Below are 24,932 nucleotides of genomic sequence, written 5' to 3' on the forward strand. Positions count from 1 at the left end.
CAGAGAGAGATGAGAGAGTGTGTGTGTGTGTGTGTGTGTGTAGGTGTGTGTGTGTGTGTGTGTGTGTGTGTGTGTGTGTGTGTGTGTGTTTGGTGTGTGGTGTGTGTGTGTGGTGTGTGGTGTGTGTGTGTGTGTTGTGTGGTGTGTGTGTGTCGTGTGTGGTGTGTGTGGTAGAGAGGGAGAAAGCAGATAGAGAAATGGAGAGGGGGAGGGAGACCGAGTGGGCCGGACTGTTTAAAAGATCACACTGTAAATCTTTGTGGGGTAAACAGTGTCCTTGTGTTGTGCCTGAAGGCGAGCGCCACGAATAAACGGGTCATGAACCCGTGAGGTTGGAAACATGGACTGGGCGTGGTAGTGGGCTCCAGAACGTAAATTGTGAGCCTGAGGCCTTGCCTGCAGTGGCAGAGCTAGGGCTGTTACGATCGTGGGATTTTGGAATGACGGTTATTGGCCAGCCAAAACGGTCACTGTAAAAACCGTCATAATCATTTGAATATTTAAGACGCACATTTCTCCTCTCCTCCGTTCCTAACTGCATGTGCTGCTGTAGAATGAGGATAGAATGGGCGTCTCCATTCACGTCAATGATGGCATAGTGAGTGGACTGGCGGCCATTTGCGAGTGTACGCATATGAGCAGAGCAAGAAGACGGGTTAGCTGACAACATCAGGAAAACGATGCGCGCCCGTCGATGAGGCAGAGGGCCGTGTGTTGTTATGATTCTGGACGGTCAGATAGCTAGCAACAACGACGAGAAACTGCCATGTGGCGTGGCTCATTTTAGCTATTTTTATTTTGTTATTGATACCATGTCTTGTTTTATGGTGTTTTGACTCTTGTCATGTCTTTGCTAATATGACAAAACATTTGCAAGCTAGCTAAACCAACAAATGTAACGATGAATTTGAGACACAACAAGTGGTCATTGTGCAAATGTGTTTGTTTTCAATCAAGATTTGGAGAGGAATTATAGTTTACATCTTGTCAACAGTCCTTTGAGTCTAAATCAACCCTGTCTGTTTTGCTTCACATTACAAATAAATACATTCCATTGCATGAGCCACATCAGTTAAGATCATTTGAAAGAACATTTGACATTACGATGGAAATGATTGTATCACAATACCAGGTAGCCATTGCGAGTGTACCCATGAGTTTACCAGTCAAACTGCCAGGGAAAGAGGTTTGTTTGCTCGTTTGCTACAACACCTTGCTTCTTTCAGCAAGGAGCCACATGTCACGCCCTGACCTTAGAGATCCTTTTTTATTCTMTATTTTGGTTAGGTCAGGGTGTGACTAGGGCGGGTACTCTAGTTTTTGTATTTCTATGTTGGCCTGGTAATGTTCCCAATCAGAGGCAGCTGTCTATCGTTGTCTTTGATTGGGGATCATATTTAGGCAGCCTTTTTTCCACCTGTTGTGTGTGGGATCTTGATTTTGTATTGTTGCTTTTTAGCCCTACAAAGCTGTACGTTTCGTTTGTTACTCCTTATTGTTTTGTGCCGGTTATCATAAATAGAAATKATTAACCTACWYCWYGCTGCATCTTGGTCCGACCATCCTTCCAACAACGATCGTTACACCGCAAAGTTTTATCACGTTGTTAAGAGTCCCATGTTAATTCCCGGCCGTCCCGTTTTCAGTCAGCTGTTCGTTCCACACACACAAAAAAAGATGGTTATGACAGTTGTTTTATTTTCATGACTGTCTTCATCCGTAACCGTTAGTGCTGAGGGATTAACTGAAATGTMTTTTTTTAACCAACTAATTGACCGATGTCGGTTCAATTATTTTTTAAATTCTATTTAGTCCGTTTTCTTCTGTGAGCTCAATGCGTTCGTTGCACATTGAGTTGTAGTTTTCAACAGGCCAATGTTCTATATAATTATTACGTTTTCTGCTCTAATCTAACTACAATTACCACAATCCATTGCGTGRCTAAACTTGTCCGGTCTGTGTTTATTTTACACCTTGCTACGTAAGAGATGGAAGAATGCGCAATCAAGAGGGGATATATATATAGAGAGCAGTTTCTTTGCGAGGTATCTGTACCTGAAAAGACATGACCTAAGTGATTGAAAGTTGGTATTCAGCAGTCATAAATGTATGCCTTATTTACTTTGAAGAACTACTAAAATAGTGATTTTTGTCAGACAGCGTAGGCAGCAGCTCTATAGAGAGGAGATGATTTGGAATGAAATAGTCATCAAATAAAACAAATGTTATATACACAACAGCTGAAATATATTTTATTCAAGTAAAGTAATGTGAATAACTGGTTAATAAGTTATAAGCAGTCGTGGGCAGTCACTACCACCATGGGACTGTTATTAATTGTTTTATTCTGTGTCGTTACAGAATCCAACCCACATAAGGAATTGCCAGAATAGCCAGTAAAGTTGTTCAATGGGATCTGTCTATGGGAAACTGAAATGTCTGACCTTTTGCGACAGTCTGACTGTGAACATCTGTATGAAAACCAAATGAAGGGAGTCATAGATATATATATTTTTTTTAATAGGTGGAGGAGATTAATCATAAACCCAAATTGAGAACCTTTTGTTTGAGTCAGGGTGAATTTGTGTGTGAGAGATATATTATGTACAACCTACCTAAAACAAGAGATCGCTATGTGCACAGGCAGTGGTGGAAAAGTACCCAATTTTCATACTAAAAGTATAGATACTCTAATAGAAAGTTACTAAAGTAAAAGTGAAAGTCGTCCAGTAAAATACTACTTGAGTAAAAGTCTAAAAGTATTTTGTTCTAAATATATTTAAGTATAAAAGTAAATGTAATTACTAAAATATACGTATCAAAAATAAAAGTATAAATCATTTCAAATTCCTTATATTAAGCAAAGCAGACGGCACCATTTACTTGTTTTTAAAATGTAGGCAGGGGTATAATCAACATAATTTACAAATTATGTATTTATGTCACGTTCCTGACCTGTTTTCCCTGGTTGTTGTATTTGTTTAGTATGGTCAGGGCGTGAGTTGGKGTGGGCATTCTATGTTGTGTGTCTAGTTTGTCTGTTTCTGTGTTCAGCCTAATATGGTTCTCAATCAGAGGCAGCTGTCAATCGTTGTCCCTGATTGAGAATCATATATAGGTGGCTTGTTTTGTGTTGGGGATTGTGGGTGGTTGTTTCCTGTCTCTGTGTTTTGTCTGCACCAGATAGGACTGTTTCGGTTTGCCACATTTTGTTGTTTTGTATCGTTGTAAGTGTTCAYTGTTTTCGTTTAATTAAACATGTTGAGCACTGGCTACGCTGCGTGTTGGTCCGATCCCTGCTACACCCTCTCTTCTAGTGAAGAGAGGGAAGGCTGCCGTTACAATTTAGTGGGTCTGCCAGATCAGAGGCAGTAGGGATGACCACGTGTTCTCTTGATAAGTGCGTGAATTGGACCATTTTCCTGTCCTGCTAAGCATTCACCGTGTAATGACTACTTTTGGGTGTCAGGGAAAAGGTATGAGTAGTAAAAAGTAGATTATTTTCTTTAGGAATGTAGTGAAGTAAAAGTCAAATATAAATAGTAAAGTAAAGTATAGATACCCGAAAAAACTACTTAAGTAGTACTTCACAGTATTTTTACTTAAGTACTTTACACCACTGTGCGCAGGTAAGATCAGGGATATTACCCCTGCGTGAAACAGGTAAGATCAGGGATATTGCCCCTGCGTATTGTAACAGGTAAGATCAGGGATATTGCCCCTGTTTGAAACAGGTAAGATCAGGGATATTGCCCCTGCGTATTGAAACAGGCAAGGTCAGGGATATTGCCTCTGCGTATTGAAACAGGCAAGGTCAGGGATATTGCCTCTGCGTATTGAAACAGGTCACTATTGTGGTGAAATGGAAGAGGAAAGACTATGTAACTATTGTGACCTCGAAGAAATAGAGACTGAAACTCATTTTATCCTCTCTTGCCCTTTCTACCACATGAATCTTCTCTTCGTGCCAGACTGGGTTCAAATGCCTTCTGTTTGTCACGCCCTGACCTTAGAGAGCCTTTTYATGTCTCTATTTTGGTTTGGTCAGGGTGTGATTTGGGGTGGGCATTCTATGTTTTTGTTTTCTATGATTTTGTATTTCTATGTTTTGGCCGGGTATGGTTCTCAATCAGGGACAGCTGTCTATCGTTGTCTCTGATTGGGAACCATACTTAGGTAGCCCTTTTCCCTCCTTTCAAGGTGGGAAGTTAACTTTGTTTGTGGCAGTAATGCCTTGTAAGCTTCACGGTTGTTTGTTGTTTTGTTGGCGACATTTTGAAATAAAAAGGAAAATGTACGCTCACCACGCTGCACCTTGGTCTTCCTTCAACGACGGCCGTGACACCGTTTCAGTTTTCTGTATTTATTTATCTATATGTATGTATGTACAGTATGTATGTATGTATGTTTTTTGTACTGCTCAGGGGATATAATTATTGTTATTTACTATTATGTATTTATTTGAATGTTATTTTTGTATTTGTTATGTTATAATTTTTTTTCACTCTTAATGCAATGCGCGTTGCAGAGAACACCGAAAGAAGAATTATCACTGAATAATCACAGTGAATTATTGTAATGTTTGTTGTTGGCATTTAATCCCATAAGGGATGGGTTACCAACTGGCGATTTGACACAAAAATCAAATTTCATTTATTCATTCATGCATAGTGAATTTAATGTTTACACATTTTTATCGAAAACTAAATAGATTTTTTTGACATGGTTGACATGGTTATACGGTAATTGTGCCAGCCCTATGTGGGGCAGTGTTGGAGAGAGAGAATTCTCAGAGTCAACACTGTACTGTGGGATTCCAGATTGACCTGTTTACTGCTGAGTACTGATACTTTGTTCTCCCCTTTCTTTCAGGATATAAAGAAGCCCTTTGACAAAGCCTGGAAAGATTATGAAGCTAAATTGTAAGTGTGTTAATAAATGTGTGCCTGTACATAGCTGTGTTGGGACACTTGAGGTTTGCCTTCGGAAAGTATTCAGACCCCTTGACTTTAGGTTAAAGCCTTATTCTACTTGTTTTTTCCCTCATCAATCTACACACAATATCCCATAATGACATAGCAAAAACAGGTTGTTATACATTTTTGCTAATTTATAAATAAAAAAAACGGAAATATCACATTTACATAAGAATTCATACCCTTTACTCAGTACTTTGTTGAAGCAACTTTAGCAGTGATTACAGCCTCGAGTCTTCTTGGGTATGACGCTACAAGCTTGGCACACCTGTATTTGGGGAGTTTCTCCCATTCTTCTCTGCAGATCCTCTCAAGCTCTGTCAGGTTGGATGGGGAGCATTGCTGCACAGCTATTTTCAGGTCTCTCCAGAGATGTGCGATCGGGTTAAAGTCTCGGCTCTGGCTGGGCCACTCAAGGACATTCAGAGGCTTGTCCTGAAGCCATTCCTGCGTTGTCTTGGCTGTGTGCTTTAGGGTCGTTGTCCTGTTGAAGTGAAACTTGCACCCCAGTCCTGAGGTCCTGAGTGCTCTGGAGCAGGTTTTCCATCAAGGATCTCTCTGTATCTGTTCTCCGTTCATCTTTCCTCGATCTGACTAGTTCTCCAGTCCTGCGCTGAAAAAACACCACCACAGTGATGGCTGCACACGATGCAATACCTACCGTAGGGATGGTGCCAGAATTTCCTCGACGTGATGCTTGTCAGGCCAAAGAGTTTCATCTTGGGTTTATAGACCAGTGAATCTTGTTTTCTGGATTGAGAGTTTTAGGAGCTTTCGGCAAATACCAAGTGGGCTGTCATGGTGCCTTTTACTGAGGAGTGGTTTTCCGTCTGGCCATCTAGACATAAAGGCCTGATTGGGCGTAGAGTGCTGCAGTAGATGGTTGTTTCTTCTGGAAGGTTCTCCCATCTCCACAGAGGAAGTCTAGAGCTCTGTCAGAGTGACTATCAGGTTCTTGGTCACCTCCCTGACCAAGGCCCTTCTCCCCCAAGTGYTCAGTTTGACTGGGCGACCAGCTCTAGGAAGAGTCTTGGTGGTTCTTAACTTCTTCCATTTAAGAATGATGGAGGCCACTGTGTTCTTGGGGACCTTCAATGCTGCAGAAATGTTTTGGTACCCTTCCCCAGATCTGTGCCTTGACACAATCCTGTCTCAGAGCTCCACGGACAATTCCTTCGACCTCATGCCTTAGTTTTTGCTCTGACATGCACTGTCATCTGTGTGACCTTCTATAGACAGGTGTGTCTTTCAAAATCATGTCCAATCAATTGAATTTACCACTAGTGGACTCCAATGAAKTTGTAGAAACATCTAAAGGATGGTTAATGGAAACAGGATGCACCTGAGCTCWATTTCGAGTCTCATCTCAAAGGGTATGAATACATGTAAATAAGGAATTTCTATTTTTTATTATTTAAACATTTGCAAAAATGTCAAAAAACCTTCTTTGTCATGATTGGCTATTGTGTGTAGATTGTTGAGGATTTTTATTTATTTAATACATTTAGAATAAGGCTGTAACGTAACAAAATGTGGAAAAAGTCAAGTGTATGAATACTTTCTGAAGGCACTGTATATGGTGATGTGTGATTGTGTGAGACATACAGTTGTTTTTGGTGTCTTTAAAATGTCAGATCTGATGTACTGTATATTACAACTATAATTCAAGTGGAATGTTTCGCCCTGTAAAAGCTCTCTTTCATGCTGAGAATTCCATCTGATTTAAATGTGAGGTCATGGATTTATTAAACACTGTCTGTCTCTCTTCCTGCCTGCCCTCTTTTCCTTCCTTCCTTCCTTCCTTCCTTCCTTCCTTCCTTCCTTCCTTCCTTCCTTCCTTCCTTCCTTCCTTCCTTCATTCATTCTTGCCTGTCTACCTGTCTTGTCTGGTTTCACTAACACTGTCTGTCTGTCTGTCTGTCTGTCTGTCTGTCTGTCTGTCTGTCTGTCTGTCTGTCTGATTTCAGTACAAAGATCGAGAAGGAGAAGAGGGAGCATGCCAAGCAGCACGGGATGATTCGTACAGAGATAACAGGCGCTGAGATTGCTGAGGAGATGGAGAAGGAACGCCGTCTCTTCCAACTCCAGATGTGTGAGGTTAGAAGCGGACACTGGGCACAGACTAGAGGGCACTGATTGGGCACTGACGGGGCCCTGCCACCCCAGGCCAAACCTAAGAGGACGACATAAAATGGGCATCCGTGCCAACCTCTGTTCTCTACATGATTATGCTATAACCTAGTTACACATATCCCCAAAATGACACGAAAAACAGTATCATATTGTCTTTCTATGCTCCAATCCTCCTATATAAAAGGCAGAGCAAAATAACAAACTGTTCGAGCGATGTGCTCAGCTGTGCCAACGAGCTGCCTCCCGGCGGGTGTAAACGCCTACTCCTCTCTCCCTCTTTATCTGCAGATTATTTGCTCACTTGGCATAACGGTACTGACAATTTCCATATTAACTTAGTGCTTCACTGTGGGATTCTAATTGGAGCAGTTATGGAGGAGCTCAACCCATCCACCTCTATTTCTGTGTACAGCGGGTGCGGGGTGGCTTGTCTCTCTTGGGTTTTTAGGGTGATCTCATTCACTGTGTTCTTATTGTGGATTGTTTGATATTGCTTCTAGTGTAGTGCTAGAGGGGCCCAGAGTTTATAACTAGGGCCCCAAGTTTTTCCTGCTCAAGTCATATTGACAGGAAAAACTCCCAACCCTATAAGCGTGACTGATTAAAATGTATGCATGCGTGATTAAAACGCTTTGGATAAAAGCGTCTGCTAAATGGCCTATATTATTATTATTTTTATTATTATTATTATATATTGATAACATTGCTAGCATTGTGTGGCACCCTATTCCCTACACAGTGCACAACTTTGGACCAGGGCCAATAGGGCACTATATAAGGTATAGGGTGCCATTTGTTACACCAAATCCATCTTCCATCCCACTTTGCACTGCTGCCGCTGAACGTGTGGGAAGGACCAGGTGATGCTCAGCACAGCAGGCTATGTTGTCGATCTGATCTGAGACCAGACACTGCTACTGCAGCGTCCCTCGCCTCCCATTCACACAAAGCCCCATAACACACAGGCACCAACAGGCATTCACAACACACACTAAACCCACCCCACAGCGCAGACACCACAGACAAAAAGTGGATAATCTCTGAGTTGCACACACTCAGACAGACAAAAGCAATATGTGTGTGACTGTGTGGTTGGTTTCAGGGGAGCACGCACATGAGCACACACATACACACACAGAGGATCACATGGTAAGAAATGCAGCAGAGAAGCTTTGGGAGACAGGAGGTGCCTTAGAAGGGCATTCTGGAATAGATTAAATGTCCTCTGTGTGTGGAGCTGAAAATGGTGCTTAGCAGTGATTCTTCACAAACTGTTCTAGATTGGTACGCCATGGGATAAACTCAGATTAAGATGATGTTTTATTCATTTGTTCGTCGGGCATGAATATGTCAGAGGAATTTGCTAATTTGGAGGCCGTGGTGGTTTCTGAAAAATAAAGGAAAAACACAATTCTAGTTATCCATTTCAAACACAATTTACAATTTACTCATGATATTTTACAGATGTAGGATCTTAATTTGATCACGCTTTTGTTGCTGACAATTTTCACGCAAACTAGGAAATGCAAACTTGTAGTGTATTCRAGGTTTAAAAAGGCATCTAAAATTTGTAATTTCCACTTTAAAATGTCAGACTTGATTTTCCCTAACGAAGAACGTATCAACCCCTACAAAAAATGTATATGAATTATAATCCACATAATAATTCACATTTCCTGTTGCTGCAGGATTATTTTCAAACTGGCTCAAATTAAGATCCTACATCTGTATATTGCCGTCCTTTTCAGTGACGTTTAGCCGTTTTTTCGGCTCCCACGGACTCAATGCTGTGTTGGCATCGTGGATCAGAGGCTCATACCCTCCATCGTATGGGCATTCTGATAGGATTATTATAAGTGTTCAGAAGACATATTTTACACAAACAAATATTTTTTTATGGTGGTTTAATGCAGGGGCGGACAAATTTTCCAGCAGAGGGTTGGTGTGGTTGGGTGCAGACTTTTGTTCTGGCCTAGCAGTAACATGACGATTTACTGGTTCATAAATGATAGCCTTCAAATGAATGATAGATTTCAAATAAGACCTTGATTAGTATAATCACGTGTTTCTGCTTTGCTCGAACAAAAGCCTTTCCCCCGCTCAGCCATTAGTGATTGTCCACCCCTGGTTTAATATATCACCACTACGTATAAGCATGGCAATACTCCATATTGCATTTCCAAAATCATGTAACAGAGCGTTCTATTTGATGTCAGTTTTCACAGACCACCACTTGTTTTCTCTACAGTACCTGATCAAAGTCAACGAGATCAAGACCAAGAAGGGAGTGGACCTTCTCCAGAACCTCATCAAGTATTACCACGCACAATGCAAGTAAGTAAACAGTACCGCATTATCTCCCTCATTTACCATAGTGTAAGAGTCCCCCATACACGTGTGGATCATGTCTACTGAGATGTGTCTGATTGGTGGCGAACACGTAATTCCTGAGGGAATTCTCTCAAGACTAGCTCTACAGTGCATTCAGAAAGTATTCAGACCCCTTGACTTTTTCCAAATTTTGTTACGTTACAGCCTTATTCTGAAATGGATTAAATTGTTTTTTTCCCCCTCATCAATCTACACACAATACCCCATAATTACAAAGCAAAAACAGTTTTTTAGAAATGTTTGCAAATGTATAAAAATAAAACACTGAAATATTACATTTACATAAGTATTCAGACCCTTTACTCAGTACTTTATTGAAGCACCTTTGGCAGTGATAACAGCCTYGAGTCTTCTTGGGTATGACGCTACAAGCTTGGCACACCTGTATTTGGGGAGTTTCTCCCATTCTTCTCTGCAGGTCCTCTCAAGGTCTGTCAGGTTGGATGGGGAGCGTTGCTGCACAGCTATTTTCAGGTCTCTTCAGAGATGTTCAATCGGGTTCAAGTCCGGGCTCTGGCTGGGCCACTCAAGGACATTCAGAGACCTTTTCCGAAACCACTCCTGCGTTGTCTTGGCTGTGTGCTTAGGGTCGTTGTCTTATTGGAAGGTGAACTCTCCCCAATCTGAGGTCCTGAGCACTCTTGGAGCAGGTTTTCATCAAGGATCTCTCTGTACTTTTCTCCTGTTCATCTTCCCTCGATCCTGACTAGTCCTCCAGTCCCTGCCGTTTAAAAACTTCCCCACAGCATGATGCTTCCACCACCATGGTTTCACCGTAGGCATGGTGCCAGGTTTCCTCCAGAGTGACGCTTTGCATTCAGGCCAAAGAGTTCAATCTAGGTTTATCAGACCAGAGAATTTTGTTCTCATAGTCTGAGAGTCTTTAGGTGCCTTTAGCAAGGCGGGCTGTCATGTGCCTTTTAGTGAGGAGTGGCTTTTGTCTGGCCACTCTACCATAAAGGCCTGGATTGGTGAGTGCTGCAGAGATGGTTGTTCTTCTGGAAGGTTCTCCATCGCCACGAGATCTGAGCTCTGTCGATTACCATCAATTCTTGTCACCTCCCTGACAAAGGCCCTTTTCCCCCGATTGCTCAGTTTGGCAGGACGGCCAGCTCTAGGAAGAGTCTTGGTGGTTACAAACTTCTGCCATTTAAGAATGATGGAGCACTGTGTCCTTGGACCTTCACATGCTGCAGAAATATTTTGTACCCTCCCTTCCCAGATCTGTGCCTCGACACAATCCTTTATCGGAGTTCTACAGACAATTCCTTCGACCTCATGGCTTGGTTTTTGCTCTGACATGCACTGTCAAATGTGGGACCTTATAATAGACAGGTGTGTCCCTTTCCAAATCATGTCCAATCAATTGAATTGACCACAGGTGGACTACAATCAAGTTGTAGAAACATCTCAAGGATGATCAATGGAAAACAAGATGCACCTGAGCTCAATTTTGAGTCTCATAGCAAAGGGTCTGAAAACTTATGTAAATAAGGTATCTGTTTTTTAATTTAAAAATACATTTGCAAACATTTCTAAAAACATGTTTTCATTTCTCGTTATGGGGTATTTAATCCATTTTAGAATAAGGCTGTAACGTAGCAAAATGTGGAAAAAGTGAAGGGGTTCGAATACTTTCCAAAGGCATTGTACATTATTCTMTCTGTGATTGCTCTTTGCTCTCTCTCTCTTTCCCTTTCTTTCTTTCTTTTTCTCTCCCTCTCTTTTTGTCTCTTGAATGGGGTGATGGTGATGCATGATTCACAGGTCTTGGGTAGGGAGGGTTGCGGAGTCATATTTAGCTCTCATAAATATGCATGGGCCTTCATGCCGATGCGTTGTGACAGCCGTGGGGGTTTGTGGGTAAATAATGGGTGCCCCCTGTGCCAGGGACTGAGCCCAACGCTGTGTCACCGACAGGCCTGACAGCCTCAATGCTGCTAGGTGGTTGTGTCATAACATTGGGGAAACAAAACAGTGCAGTTTTCTGGTTGTCTACTCAACCCAAAACTATGACTATCACAGTGTAGAGACATGCCTTTATAGAGCGATTGGAAAATAACGTTTCAGTAGAAAACTGAGTTTCAGTAGGATGAGTGGGCTGAGGGAGGTGATGGATACCTGGAGGGTAGGAGAGAGAGGGGGTGGAGAGAGAGAGGGGGATAGAAGGGTTGTTAGTGGAGACGAGAGGATGCTGCATTCAGGTAGATGCCACTGGCAGATCCATAATGGATGACAGGAGGTGCTTAGCATTCCACTCTGGACACAGCCAGAGAGAGACAGGAGAGAGAGAGAGAGATCTCTATGCCAAAAGCCAGAGGGGCCAAGCAGCGCTATACATTATACATATCCAACTGCATCAGTCTCATTCTCAGTCACCCCTCTATTCATTTTGACCTTCCTAATGGCCATATAAGTCTTGGACACTTGACATTTCGAAATGATGTAAAAGATGCTRCGCTCCACCAAAGGACTGCCCTTCGTCTCACTGTCGTTGGAATTAAAGTGAAAATCTCAGTGGAATTCTAATATCCGCCCTGTAATCTCTTGCAGCTTCTTCCAAGATGGCTTGAAGACGGCGGATAAGCTGAAGCAGTACATTGAGAAGCTGGCTGCTGACCTCTACAATGTAAATACCCACCCACAGGCTTCTCTCCATCTGATTACTGCTACTCTGAAGCCTGACATGTTATCTAGACTGATTCAGTGAGTGAGTGATTGAGTGAGTGTGTGTGTGTGTGTGTGTGTGTGTTCGTTTGTTTGTCTTATCTCACCCTGTGTATGTCCTTCTCAGATAAAGCAGACCCAGGACGAGGAGAAGAAACAGCTGACTGCTCTCAGAGACCTGATCAAGTCATCCCTTCAGCTGGACCAGAAGGAGGTAGGTAGAACCTGGACCATCTAGTCCTAACTGGGCCAAGTGGGCCCAAGCCAGAGTTGACAAATAGGGAAAATAGTGGAAACTCCCTCCGGCCATGTGTGCACCAAATCAATGTTTGGTGGAAAATCAGACCGTAGCAGTAGACTCCTTAGTCCTCACCCCTAACCTTTCACCCTTAGAGGGTGTAGCTACTAGCTAGTCTCCTGTAGTGCAGATGGAGTACCCAGTGCTGTACCATGCTGGTAGCCAGTGTTTGGTAGGCCWTGGCTGGTAACCAGTGTTGTGCCTCACTGGCTGCTTAGTGGAGAGCAACTTACTGTCTTAAAAGTCCAGTGCAGTCAAAAACKGGATTTTCCTGTGTTTTATATATATTTCCACATTATGAGCTTGGAATAATACTTTGAAATTGTGAAAATGATGATAATGCCCTTTTAGTGTGAGAGCTGTTTGAAAAGACTGCCTGTTTTGGTGGGATGGTTTTGGCATAGCCTGGTGAAGTCACCAGGCAGTAAATTAGTTAATAGGCCAATAAGAAAGAGTGTTTCAAACCTCTCTGCCAATAACGGCTAGTTTTTAGTTTTCCACTCACCACTCAGACCACTCCCAGACAGTCCTAGCAAAATTCTTGCTTGAGAAATTGCTGTTTGCTAAGAAGCTATTTTAGTTTATTTTTGACCATTTTAATTGAAAACAATCACAGTAATGTACTTAACTRTTACCCCAAAAGGTTTGATATTGMGATTTTTTTAAATGAGGCTTCATTAGCCCTTTAACTAACCTACCCTAACCTCCTAACCTCTTTCTAAGCACTCACTGGTCACAACTGCCAAACACATCAATTAGGTCTCACACTCAATGCTAGCTGCTCGCTGTGTTTTGCATGTTGCTACTGTATAATAGTGAGCAGAGCCTAAGTGAGAGGGACTGGCCCACCGTATCAACACAGCTACAACTATCTGGCTGTGTCCCAAAATGGCACCCTATTCCTTGCATAGGGCACTCATTTTGACCAGAGCCCCGAGGCCTACGGGCGAAAGTGGTGCAGTATATAGGGAACAGGGTGCCATTTGGGACAGAGCCGACGGTCCACACCGAACATCCTGTTTTATAACGCCCAGACACAAATGTGGTCTCTCACGCAATCACTCACTCACTCGTATCTACCGTACTACACTAACACCTACACTCAATGCGGGCAGGCGCTCTCTCACTCACAACTACACCTTGGCGGCTTCTTTCACACTCTCTCTCTCTCTCTCTCTATTCCCCTCTACTCGCTGCTCGTCTGGACTCAAGTCTAGAAGAGTAAGTGCTAGCATGCTTCTGACAGATTTTGAAGAGCATGCCCTCCTCTGTGTCTCTCCATTAGAAACCTGCTGTGTTCTTCATCTGATAGTGTGTTGTAACATGTGTGCCTCCCAAGTGGCTCCCTATTCTCTATGTAGTGCACTTCTTTTGACCGGAGCCCTTGTGGAAAAGTGGCGCACTAAATGGAGAGTTGGGCGCCATTTGGGACGCTTATACGGCATACCATGATCCTTTGAACATCAAATGTGACTCAAGAAATATAACGGCTATGTGGGTCAGACACAACACACACACACACCACACACCACCACACACACACACACACACACACACACACACACACACACACACACACACACACCACACACACACACCACACACACACACACACGGCCCTGGCTGCACTGTCTGTAAGAGGCATATTTGGTTGGTTATGTGTGGTGCGTTGCTGTGTTTTCTGTGTCTAAAACTGTGTGTGTTGCTGCAGGACTCCCAGAGTAAGCAGGGTGGCTATAGCATGCACCAGCTGCAGGGCAACAAAGAGTTTGGCTGTGAGAAGAAAGGCTACCTGATGAAGAAGAGTGATGGGTAGGTCACACACACACACACACAGACACTGAACAGTACTGAACATACACAGACATGAAGAGCCCTTTTCGGCTCCTTCGTTGTGACTTGGTGTTGTCTTCCTGCAGGCTGAGGAAGGTGTGGCAGAGGAGGAAGTGTTCAGTGAAGGGTGGCATGCTCACCATCGCTCATGCTACGGTGAGTGGCAAAACGCACACACACACACACACACACACACACACCTTGAGCACCCTTACACACTCCTGTCGAGGCTAGATCAAAGGCAACATCCAGTAGGAAGGAAGCTGTGTAGGCCACTATCAATCTAGCAGTTGGCAGAGAGGAATCGACATGGGTGGGTTGCCAAGGCAACCCCTTAGCCTCCCCCCTCTTCTGTTGCTGTGGTGACTCATCACTGAGTGTGGTGCTGGCTCTTCTCTTCCCGGGGTCTGTGGATACTGTGCTGCTAGATAGACAGACACACATGCACACAAGGATGTGTGAGAGAGCACACACACACACACACACACACACACACACACAATAGCTGGCCCCTGTTTTTATTATTGCAGCTCTACATTGCGGTGAACTCCCCCAAATGTCACTAATCGATCCTCATTTCCACCCATACTTCCACCGTCCTTTCAAGGAAACGCACATGTACTTATCCTCTGTTCTTTGTCTGACGGCTTGCCGCTCCTTCTCCATGTTTATTACCCATCAGCCCCTGTGCCAGCCTGGCAGCCTCACCACAGGGCTCATCACAGTCCGTTAACGTTTTGTTAACACCTCTCACCATCCCCACTGCTCGCATGCCCGGACACAGTCACAATGCAGTGCCCAGTCTACACACGTGCCAGCGGATCACACTGGTGTTATCATAATATTACAGTGGGTATTGTAACTGAAGCCAAGCCAAAGTGGTGATGCTTGGACCACAGACAGATACAGTACTGAGGGAATACCTGGGATTCTCCCTAGGCTAGCTACATACACTGTTAAGTCTAATGGTCAGGCTGTGCCTCAAATCGCACCCTATTCCCTATGTGGTCCCCTATGTGGGCCTGTTTCTATTTTTGCCACTGGAGTCAGAGACATACACTGAGTAAACCAAACATTAGGAACACCTCCCCTTTTGCCCTCAGAACAGGCTCAATTCGTCGCGGCATGGGCTCTATAAGGTGTCGAAAGTGATTTCTTTATTCAGTCGAGACAAAAGGACATTAGCCACAATGCCTAACATCAACAGATGAATTACTTTACCAACCCATCATTTTCCAGGCGCTCTTATCCAGAGCAGTGAGTGGATACATTTTTATATTTGTTTGTACTGGTCCCCGATGGGAATCGAACCCACAACTATAGCGTTGCAAGTGCCSTGCTCTACCAACTGAGCCACACAGGACCATCCAGAGTCAGATAGGCTTGTAGCGTTAGTTTCATAGGACCAATACTGGGTGAYGTACAAATAGCTAAGTCGTCTGTCTCTGTGTGTTCGTGCAGTCCAACAGGCAGCCTGTGAAACTCAACCTGCTCACCTGCCAGGTCAAGCCCTGTGCTGAGGACAGGAAGTGCTTCGAYCTCATTTCCCGTAAGTATCTCTTCCTGTAACCYCCACACCAACACAGTAGTTACCATGGGTGTGAGATGGGCTGTGAGAAATGGGGCCTTATATTACCTTCTGTAGGAATTCAGAAACAGGAAGCGTCAAATAGACAGTTTTGTGCCACAGGTCGCCAGTATCTCTTTCACACGCTCCATTTTCTGGCTTCCTGTTTGAATGGTGTCATGACAAAGCCTGAAACACGCTGTGCTTGTGAATTACTCCGCCATGCATCTCCACAGGGCTATATCATGTTACATGATTACACAGTGTCTGCTGGGTCCGAGAGATCACGTTCCCGTCTCATCTTCTCTCTGCCAACAGATAACCGGACATATCACTTCCAGGCTGAGGATGAACAGGAGTTTGTCATGTAAGTGTACCGTGACAGTCACCACATTATAAACATCCACCTACTATTAGTATCCAACTCCAAAGGCAGGTACATAGTAAGATAAGACTGTGGTGGAATTTGGGGTTACGGTTATTTGTCAGCCAAGTGACTCAGTCACCGTTTTAATCGTATTAATAGCAAAAACGCACATTTTCTCCTCGTCTCCGCTCYTGACTGCATGTGCTGCTGCTGGGGGGTATTGCCTAGGCAACCGAAGACGTGTTTGCTATGGGGGGGTTTATACAATTACCGTGCCAGCTCTAAAGTAATGCCCGCTGAAGCGATGAACCTTGCACTGATAATGTATGAGTGTGAAAGACAAGATCGGTGAGGTTTAACAAAGAAAGACACCGTTTTCTTTAATGGAAAAGGTTTAGAGGTTTTGTCTAGTGTCCATGCTCCATTGACAATGAGGGTATTTTTATCCCTGAGAGAGAGAGAGGACTGCTAAGTGCTAGCAGCGGTAAGGGTATCTTCCTGTATCTGTGGGATCTGTGGTTGTTATTCAGGTCACTGTAACCCAGGGATGGGCAACTGGCGTCTGCACGCTGATACATTTCCAGAGATGTATTTATTTTTTGTTAGAAATGTAGGTGCAATTTCGCTCAATTAGCCCATGTCAGCAAAAAAACAAAAAACATTTTAGATTGGTAAATTAGTCTAGTGACCTGCCAACTAAACTTGTAGAATTACCGACCGTGGCCCCCATTGATTTTGTTAGTCACTCTCACTCAGATATCATATTAAAAACTGCAAACATTTCTCTCCACCCTATGTCAAAATGTGTAGAATTGTAGGAAATAAGCTGTAAAACTGCCAATTTGTCTCTCTGCCCCATGGCAAAATAAGTAGAATTGCATGAAATKAGTTATATAATTGCTAAATCTTCTCTCTGCCCCATGGCAAAATGTCTAGATTTGCAGCAAACTTGCTTTAAAACTGCAACATTTTCTCTGCGCCCTATGGCAAAATGTGTAGAATTGCAGGAAATTAACTCAAACTTTTTTCTCTCCGCTGTCAAAGGGTGTGCCGCTAAATGCAAAAGTGAAACTTAAGAACCGTAAGCGTAGGAATAGCGCACATAGAACAGATCTACCGCTTCTTAGACTTGCTTTCAATGAGAATGACAGATCTATAACTCACACTTTTATGTGAATTTGGTCAGGTAGCCAAATATTGCACTTTTACATATTGCACTTTTAATTATACTGAGACACAACCGGCCTTGTTTTAGGATACATCCCAAATGGCACCATATTCCCTATGTAGTGCACTACACTCTTGGAAAAAAGGGTTCCAAAACAGTTCTTTGGGGAGGGATAGGGTTCTACCAAGAACTGTTTTGATCAGAAGAACCCTTTTTGGGAGACAAGGGTTCTTTGTACGTGAAGTGTTCTACCTAGAACCTTTAAAATCCARAGAACAGTTTTTGAAAGAAAGGGTTCTTTGATGATTCTTTGGAAGGCAAGAAGGATTCTTTGGAATGCAAGAAGGGTTCTACATAGAACCAGATATAATATTTCCCATCATGCTCTATTGCAGGGAGATTAACGTAATTGTTTGTTTTACTGTAATATCTGTGTTTTTGCATGTACATTGCTTGGTTGATTAATTTTATGTTACACAAAGATAAATAACATACAGTTTTTTTAACTAATCCCATCTGTAAGAAATTGGATTTATTTCAYCCGTTACTGAGATGGTTGTTCCAGTTTAGATRATTKAGGTAGTCTCAATATGCAATCTTCCCTACCCTGACAGTCATTCTGAATTCAGGTTGTAGGTGATTAACAATTCCACTTGTTGGATATCCTAACTCTGGCTGTATTCCAATAGAATTACACATCACTTTGCAAGCCAGCATAATGTGACTTGCAGACCTGATGTGGCTTGTGAACCAGAACATGCCTACCACCACTGTGTTAGGCTATAATTAGGCCCTCGAAGAAAGGTCTTATGATATATGGAATGCATTGTAATAAATAATAACRTTTTAAACCCTAATAAGGCTGGTGGAACCGTTCATAGAGGGTTCTAGGAAGAACCCTCCAAGGATAAAAGGGTTCTCTGTAGAACCCTTCACAGACGATTCTAGGAAGAACCTTTAGATGATAAAATGGTTCTTGGTAGAACCCTTCATGGAAGCAGAACCCTTCTAGGCAGAATCCTTCATAGAGGGTTCTAGGCAGAACCATTTACAGGGGGTTATTTGAAGAMCTCTACACAGAGGGTTTTAGATAGAACCCTCTGCAAAGGGTTCTACCCAGCACCAAAAAGGGTTCCCCTATGGAGACAAACCGAAGAACCCTGTAGGGTTTTACTTAACGCCTTTTTTTCTAAGTGTACTTTTCACCAGGGGTCATAGGGTTCTGGTCAAAAGTAGTGCACTTCATAGGGAATAGGGTGCCATTTTGGGACAGAGCCACAACTCAGCTGCAATTCCAAATGTCAGTAAGTTCATTAAGTATCTGTAACTAGGGAACACACACACACACACACACACTCACACACACTTGCACACTCATGCACACACCCGCACACACACACACACACACACACACACACAAATGCTGACTCCACACTCTCAGCTCTATGCTGTCACACACTTCCAGCTGAGGCAAACCATACAGTGATGAAGTCGCTTCATGGGAGTGTTTGGATTAAAACACATCACTTGACAATATCTCAGCATTACGCAATCACATGCTCGCCCACCCATGTCTTGTGCATCGCAAGTAAACACGTTCACCCTTAAAGACACATGTACACCCACATCTCTGCATAACGTTGTCTAATTTCTTAAGTTATTTCTCACTCGTTCACCCGCACACACCTGTGTTGTGTCCTCTGCTGTGTCCTATCCTGTGTCATGTGCTGTGTCCTCTGCTGTGTCCTCTGCTGTGTCCTCTGCTGTGTCCTGTGTCATGTGCTGTGTCCTGTGCTGTGTCTTCTGCTGTGTCATGTGCTGTGTCCTGTACTGTGTCCTGTGCTGTGTCATGTGCTGTGTCCTCTACTGTGTCCTCTGCTGTGTCCTCTGCTGTGTCCTCTGCTGTATCCTGTCCTGTGCTTTGTCCTCTGCTGTGTCCTGTCCTGTGTCCTCTGCTGTGTCCTGTGCGGTGCTTTGTCCTCTGCTATGTCCTCTGCCGTGTCCTCTGCTGTGGCCTGTAGATGGGTGACGGGAACAGCAGGACTGACGTCAGCCCCATTGAGCCTGACTCAGATGCATTGTCCAAATGGCACCTTATTCCCTATGTAGTGCACTACTTTTGACCAGGGCCCATATAGGGAATATGGTGCCATTTGGGACACARGCTAGTCTAACTAGCAGTCTAATGGCAGAGTGAGTTGTGATGTACTGTTTTGTGCTGAACAACAGCAGCCGCCGACTCATGTTTGATTGGCAGTTACTTCCTGCCAATTTCTGCGTGTGTGCGTGGCGATTGTCCAGATGTGTTGGTTTGAATGTCATGAGAGGGTGTCTGGGGCTGCTGGCTGGTTGGATAGGGTTGTGTATTGTACACTACAGTATGTGGTTGAYGCTGTAGGTTGACACTGTAGGCAGATGTAGGTCCTATGTAGGGTGAATGCAAAGTAGCTGTCAAGATGTAAGGCAGTATACAGTTATATTTAAGCAATAAGGCCCAACGGGGTGTGGTATATGGCCAATATACCACGGCTAAACGCTGTTCTTACACACGACGCAACGCGGAGTGCCTGGACACAGCCGTTAGCCACGGTATATTGGCCACATTTCACAAACCCCCGAGGTGCCTTATTGCTATTATAAACTGGTTACCAACGTAATTAGAGCTGTTAAAATACATGTTTCAGCCAATCAGCATTCAGGGCTCAAAGCACCCAGTTTCTAATAATACACAGAGTATAGATATAGATAGCGTCAGATAGAGTTGGAGTTGTCCCATCTGATTTGATTTGATTTGACCGTTCAAAATACATCAAATGGCAGCAGAAACGCATCAGAAAATTGTCAAGGATAAATAAACTTATTTCCACTGTGGTCCTCTCGTCTCAAAGCCTCTACCTATGTAACTCAGTGCTTGTACGTGTTGAAAACCCCCGTGCTTTTGTAAAAACTTGTTCTCTCTGYTCTATCGTTTCTCCGTGCCGCGTGTAGCTGGATCTCTGTGCTATCCAACAGTAAGGAGGAAGCTCTGAACATGGCGTTCCGCGGAGAAGAGGACGGAGGAGGAGGAGAGGATGGCCTGGAGGACCTGACCAAAGCCATCATAGAGGAGGTGCTGCGCATGCCTGGCAATGAAGTCTGCTGTGACTGTGGCGCTGCAGGTACGTATAGTACGACATCTATGGGTGCCCGTGTGTTTGGGTCCTGGGAAATGCACAACCGCTGTGGTTTTCCAAGGGGTTCTGACATTGTAGATCCTCCACTATACCACTACTTTGCGCTTACTCACCATTCGCCTTGTCATGGGAGAAGACAACGACACCTTTGCTGTAGCATTTTATCTCACCCTTGGAACACCACCTCCCGTAGAACTCAACACATCCCTATAGAACTCACACATCCCTGTAGAACTCACACATCCCGGTAGAACTCACACATTCCCGGTAGAACTCACACATCCCTGTAGAACTCACACATCCCTGTAGAACTCACCACATCCCTTAGAACTCACACATCCATGTAGAACTCACACATCCATGTAGAAACTCACACATCCCTGTAGAACTCACACATCCCTGTAGAACTCACACATCCCTGTAGAACTCACACATCCATGTAGAACTCACACATCCCTGTAGAACTCACACATCCCTGTAGAACCACAACATCCCTGTAGAACTCACACATCCCTGTAGAACTCACACATCCCTGTAGAACTCACACATCCTATAGAACTCAACACATCCATGTAGAACTCCACACATCCGTGTAGAACTCACACATCCATTGAGAACTCACACAACCCTATAGCACTCACACATCCCTGTAGAACTCACACATTCCTAATGAACTCACACATCCCTGTAGAACTCACATATCCCTGTAGAACTCACACAACCCTATAGCACCACACATCCCTATAGCACTCACACAATCCCTGTAGAACTCACACATTCCCTGTAGAACTCACACATCCCTGTAGAACTCACACATCCCTGTAGAACTCACACATCCCTGTAGAACTCACACATCCCTGTAGAACTCACACATTCCTATAGAACTCACATATCCCTGTAGAACTCACACATCCCTGAAGAACTCACACATCCCTATAGAACTCACACATCCCTGTAGAACTCACACATCCCTGTAGAACTCACACATCCCCATAGAACTCACACATCCTCAACCATCTTCAAGGTTGTCCTTCAGAAGTCCCTGCTCAGCCCAACATCGATCCACTCTTCTGCACTGTCATGGCTGCTCTCTATCTCCCTCAGTAGTTAGGCATATGCTATGCAGCTCTCCTGCAATGTCACCCTTAACCAAACAAGCAGCAAAGCGGCACCAGGAGCCTTTTCTGTATTCAGGATATAACAGTGGTGCTGGTCCTTTCTGGCCCCTGGCCCTCCGACTTGATCCTCCCCTGCTGTAAAAACAGAGGCTCAGCACTCCCCAAGCAGAGACACCCTGGCCCTCTGACTCCCCCCAATACACACACACTGTCAGCATAAACACACAGATCCCACTGAGGAGAGTGCAGACCACTAGCGAAGAAGAAAAACCCTGTGTTTGTTGCAACAACATTGTTACATCACTATGTTACATAATTCATACACACACAGGCACAGTTTTGCTGATTTCCCCTCTATGGGKTGAGCTTATTTGATAATGCGTGTGATAATGCGCTAGTGTACTGCAGGGTTAYTTAGGTTGCTCCTGCGGCCCATCCTGCCTGATATACAGCTCTCTAGAGCTCTAGAGCTCTCACCCCACCCTGTGCTTCCTGTCATCTCTTCGGTAATCTTTTGCCATCCTGCATGTGACTCATTGGTGTTTGGCCGATTCTGAAACCATTGCACCCGCCAGAGTCCGTCCGAAACAAACCCGTCAAATCCAGACACGCTAGTTAGCCTAACAGCTAACAGCACTCAGCCATCTGTAAAGATAGTGTGTTTACATCTGCATAGCTGCGTAGGGCTCTTAGGCTTGGGTTTAAGCCTCCTTAAGTTGCATCACTCATGCTTGGCTGTGGTGTCAGTCACTGTAGCGGTTTACTGGGAAGAGCCCAAAGCCTCTCTAGCCCTCCACCACATGGCTCTGCTGTCAGAGCATGTACAGGCGTTCTGCTTGACACAGAATGATGCAATGTTTTCTAGTTGCTGGGCTCTGGTAGTCCAATCGGTATGGTTGGTGGGTCTGAGGCTGCCGAGGCCCTCTAGTGGTATGTGCTGTGCGTTGCCGCTGCTCACATTTGATGGTGGACCTGGGTTGTATTCATTTGTGCACACCGTAGCAAAACGTTTTGCAACGGTAAACGAAAACAAAATTGTTTTATATGTTCAGTTTGTCCCTCCCTGTATCAGTGGGTTTTCTTTTGTTTGGGGCCTAGTGAATACGATCCTGAAACAAATTGTCAGTTTAGTGGTGAATACAAACACGGCTACATGCAAATGTTCAGATCAAGAATTAAACCCCCTTGTGTTCARCATTATCGTTCTGGATTTCAACTGTAAATTGTATATTTGTGTTAGTACTTTGAAAAAATATCTATGTTCTTTTTGGAGCCAAAACAGCTGTGCACTAAACTGTGAATTCCAGCCATATTTTTGTGGTTGTGTAGCCAAGACGCCTATCCACAAGCCTGTGCTCCACAAAATGGCTGCTCTCTAACCTGAGTACATTGTCTGTGCCCTTAGATCCAAAATGGCTGTCCACTAACCTGGGCATCCTGACCTGCATTGAGTGCTCTGGAATACACCGGGAGATGGGAGTTCACATCTCACGCATCCAATCCATGGAGCTAGATAAGCTAGGCACCTCTGAACTCTTGGTGAGTGAAAAAATAAATACATTTGGTGAACATTATATTAAAAAAAAAATCACAGTAGATCAACATGCAAAATAGATTCAAAAACAGGATATAAATAAATACATCTTGATTACAACGTGATTGTAATTACGGCAATTCGAGCAAAGTGCTTCTAACGAGCATCATGACATTCATATGTGACTTGATTTTTCCTTCACAGCTGGCCAAGAACGTAGGGAACAGTAGTTTCAATGAAATAATGGAGGAGAACCTTCCTGGTCCCTTACCGAAACCTACTCCTTCAAGTGACATGTAAGTACTCAGCGTCATCAACAACTACATGAACTTCTTAGAAGCTAGAAGCTCCATGGAAATGTTACCTCACTTTCACTTGTCATCACTGGAAGCATAATCGGGTGTATGTTTGAGCTTATGCAGGTAGATGTGTCTGGCGGGAAAAGCCACARAAATAAATAGAACACTASAATGGCCATTGGCATCTTAGCAWCATGGCTAAAAATCCATCCATCTTGGTCAGGAAACRCGTTCACGCTAGAAACTGAATTAAAGGATCTCTATAGGAAAAAATATCCACACAAGCGTTCCAAATCCGTCTCCTTATTCTCCTCCTCTTCCCGCTTCTCTCTCCCTCCTACAGGACAGTGAGGAAGGAGTTCATCAATGCTAAGTATGTGGACCACAAGTTTGCACGGAAGACCTGTACCTCCTCGGCAGCTAAGACCATCGAGCTGTGTGAGGCGGTCAAGTCCAGGGACCTGCTGTCTCTCATCCAGGTGTACGCTGAGGGGGTGGAGCTAATGGAGCCACTGCCTGAGGGTGGACAGGTGAGTCTGACCTCTGACGTCACAGACCCTGGACTGTATTATTATCTCATCTCACCTGAAAGCATCTCACAGGATTGCTGATCTAGGATCAGGTCCCCCCCCCCGTCCATGTAATCTTATTCATTATGATCCAAAAGTTAAAACTGATCCTAAATCAGCATCTATACTCTGACGCTTTGATGAATATGGGCCCTGGGGGGTTTGGTTTTACAATATGAGCAGAAGTGTACTGTTTAGTAGGGAAATACTAAATTGTACTGAGTCTGTAAGGTGGCTGTTTTGTACATGGGCAAAGTAATGAACAGTCCACTGAGAAAAACATAGTTTTTACTACTGGGCAATGTTGGACAAGACAACAATGCCCAAACGAGAAAAGTGACTCAGTTAAGCTATCACTACTGCCGCCCACTAAACGTTGAACCACGTAGCACTGCGGTGTGCTCTCAGAAGTTGTCCATTGGGAATAGTGGCCAGGGATGAGTCACTGACGCTGTTTGAAAGCAGGCAGAGCTTCTAGCCCAGGCTGACTCACTGATATCTAATACAACCCTGGCTGTCAGTGAATCTGCTCTGAGAGGCTGCATCCCAGGGCTCTGGTCAAAAGTAGTGAATTCTAATATGATCTCCAGCAGACAGCAGATATCAGTACCCAGAGCCGCAGACAGTGAGGGTGTGACAGGAATACATGATAAAGTAGCCTCTCCCTCTTCCTGAACGGATACCCTGCTTCTCTGGTTGACTCATAGTCATTGGTATTGCGTGTGTCACCGTGTCCTCACTCTTCTCAAATAAGTCTCCCTTACTGGGGACTCACAGAGATAATCAGCGACGTAGCTACCAGTCATTTTTAATTAGAGGTGASACAAGAAGACGCAACG

At 44.0% G+C, this 24,932-nt stretch overlaps 1 protein-coding gene across 11 annotated transcripts in view; it reads left to right on the forward strand.

The window, feature by feature from the left end:
* The window catches only part of asap1b (ArfGAP with SH3 domain, ankyrin repeat and PH domain 1b), a 219,849-nt gene that overhangs the window by 178,991 nt on the left and 15,926 nt on the right, over positions 1–24,932 (forward strand). For all 11 annotated transcript variants that reach the window (XM_070435405.1, XM_070435411.1, XM_070435413.1 and 8 more), the window contains 13 exons: positions 4,873–4,922; positions 6,944–7,073; positions 9,358–9,443; positions 12,054–12,129; positions 12,295–12,381; positions 14,177–14,277; positions 14,385–14,454; positions 15,760–15,847; positions 16,184–16,232; positions 20,389–20,558; positions 23,097–23,230; positions 23,430–23,521; positions 23,868–24,054. In XM_070435405.1, coding sequence (XP_070291506.1) covers positions 4,873–4,922; positions 6,944–7,073; positions 9,358–9,443; positions 12,054–12,129; positions 12,295–12,381; positions 14,177–14,277; positions 14,385–14,454; positions 15,760–15,847; positions 16,184–16,232; positions 20,389–20,558; positions 23,097–23,230; positions 23,430–23,521; positions 23,868–24,054 — 1,320 coding nt within the window. The remainder of the gene's footprint in view (positions 1–4,872; positions 4,923–6,943; positions 7,074–9,357; positions 9,444–12,053; positions 12,130–12,294; positions 12,382–14,176; positions 14,278–14,384; positions 14,455–15,759; positions 15,848–16,183; positions 16,233–20,388; positions 20,559–23,096; positions 23,231–23,429; positions 23,522–23,867; positions 24,055–24,932) is intronic.

This window comes from Salvelinus sp. IW2-2015, linkage group LG27, assembly GCF_002910315.2.
Source record: "Salvelinus sp. IW2-2015 linkage group LG27, ASM291031v2, whole genome shotgun sequence".
NCBI classification, from domain to species: domain Eukaryota; kingdom Metazoa; phylum Chordata; class Actinopteri; order Salmoniformes; family Salmonidae; genus Salvelinus; species Salvelinus sp. IW2-2015.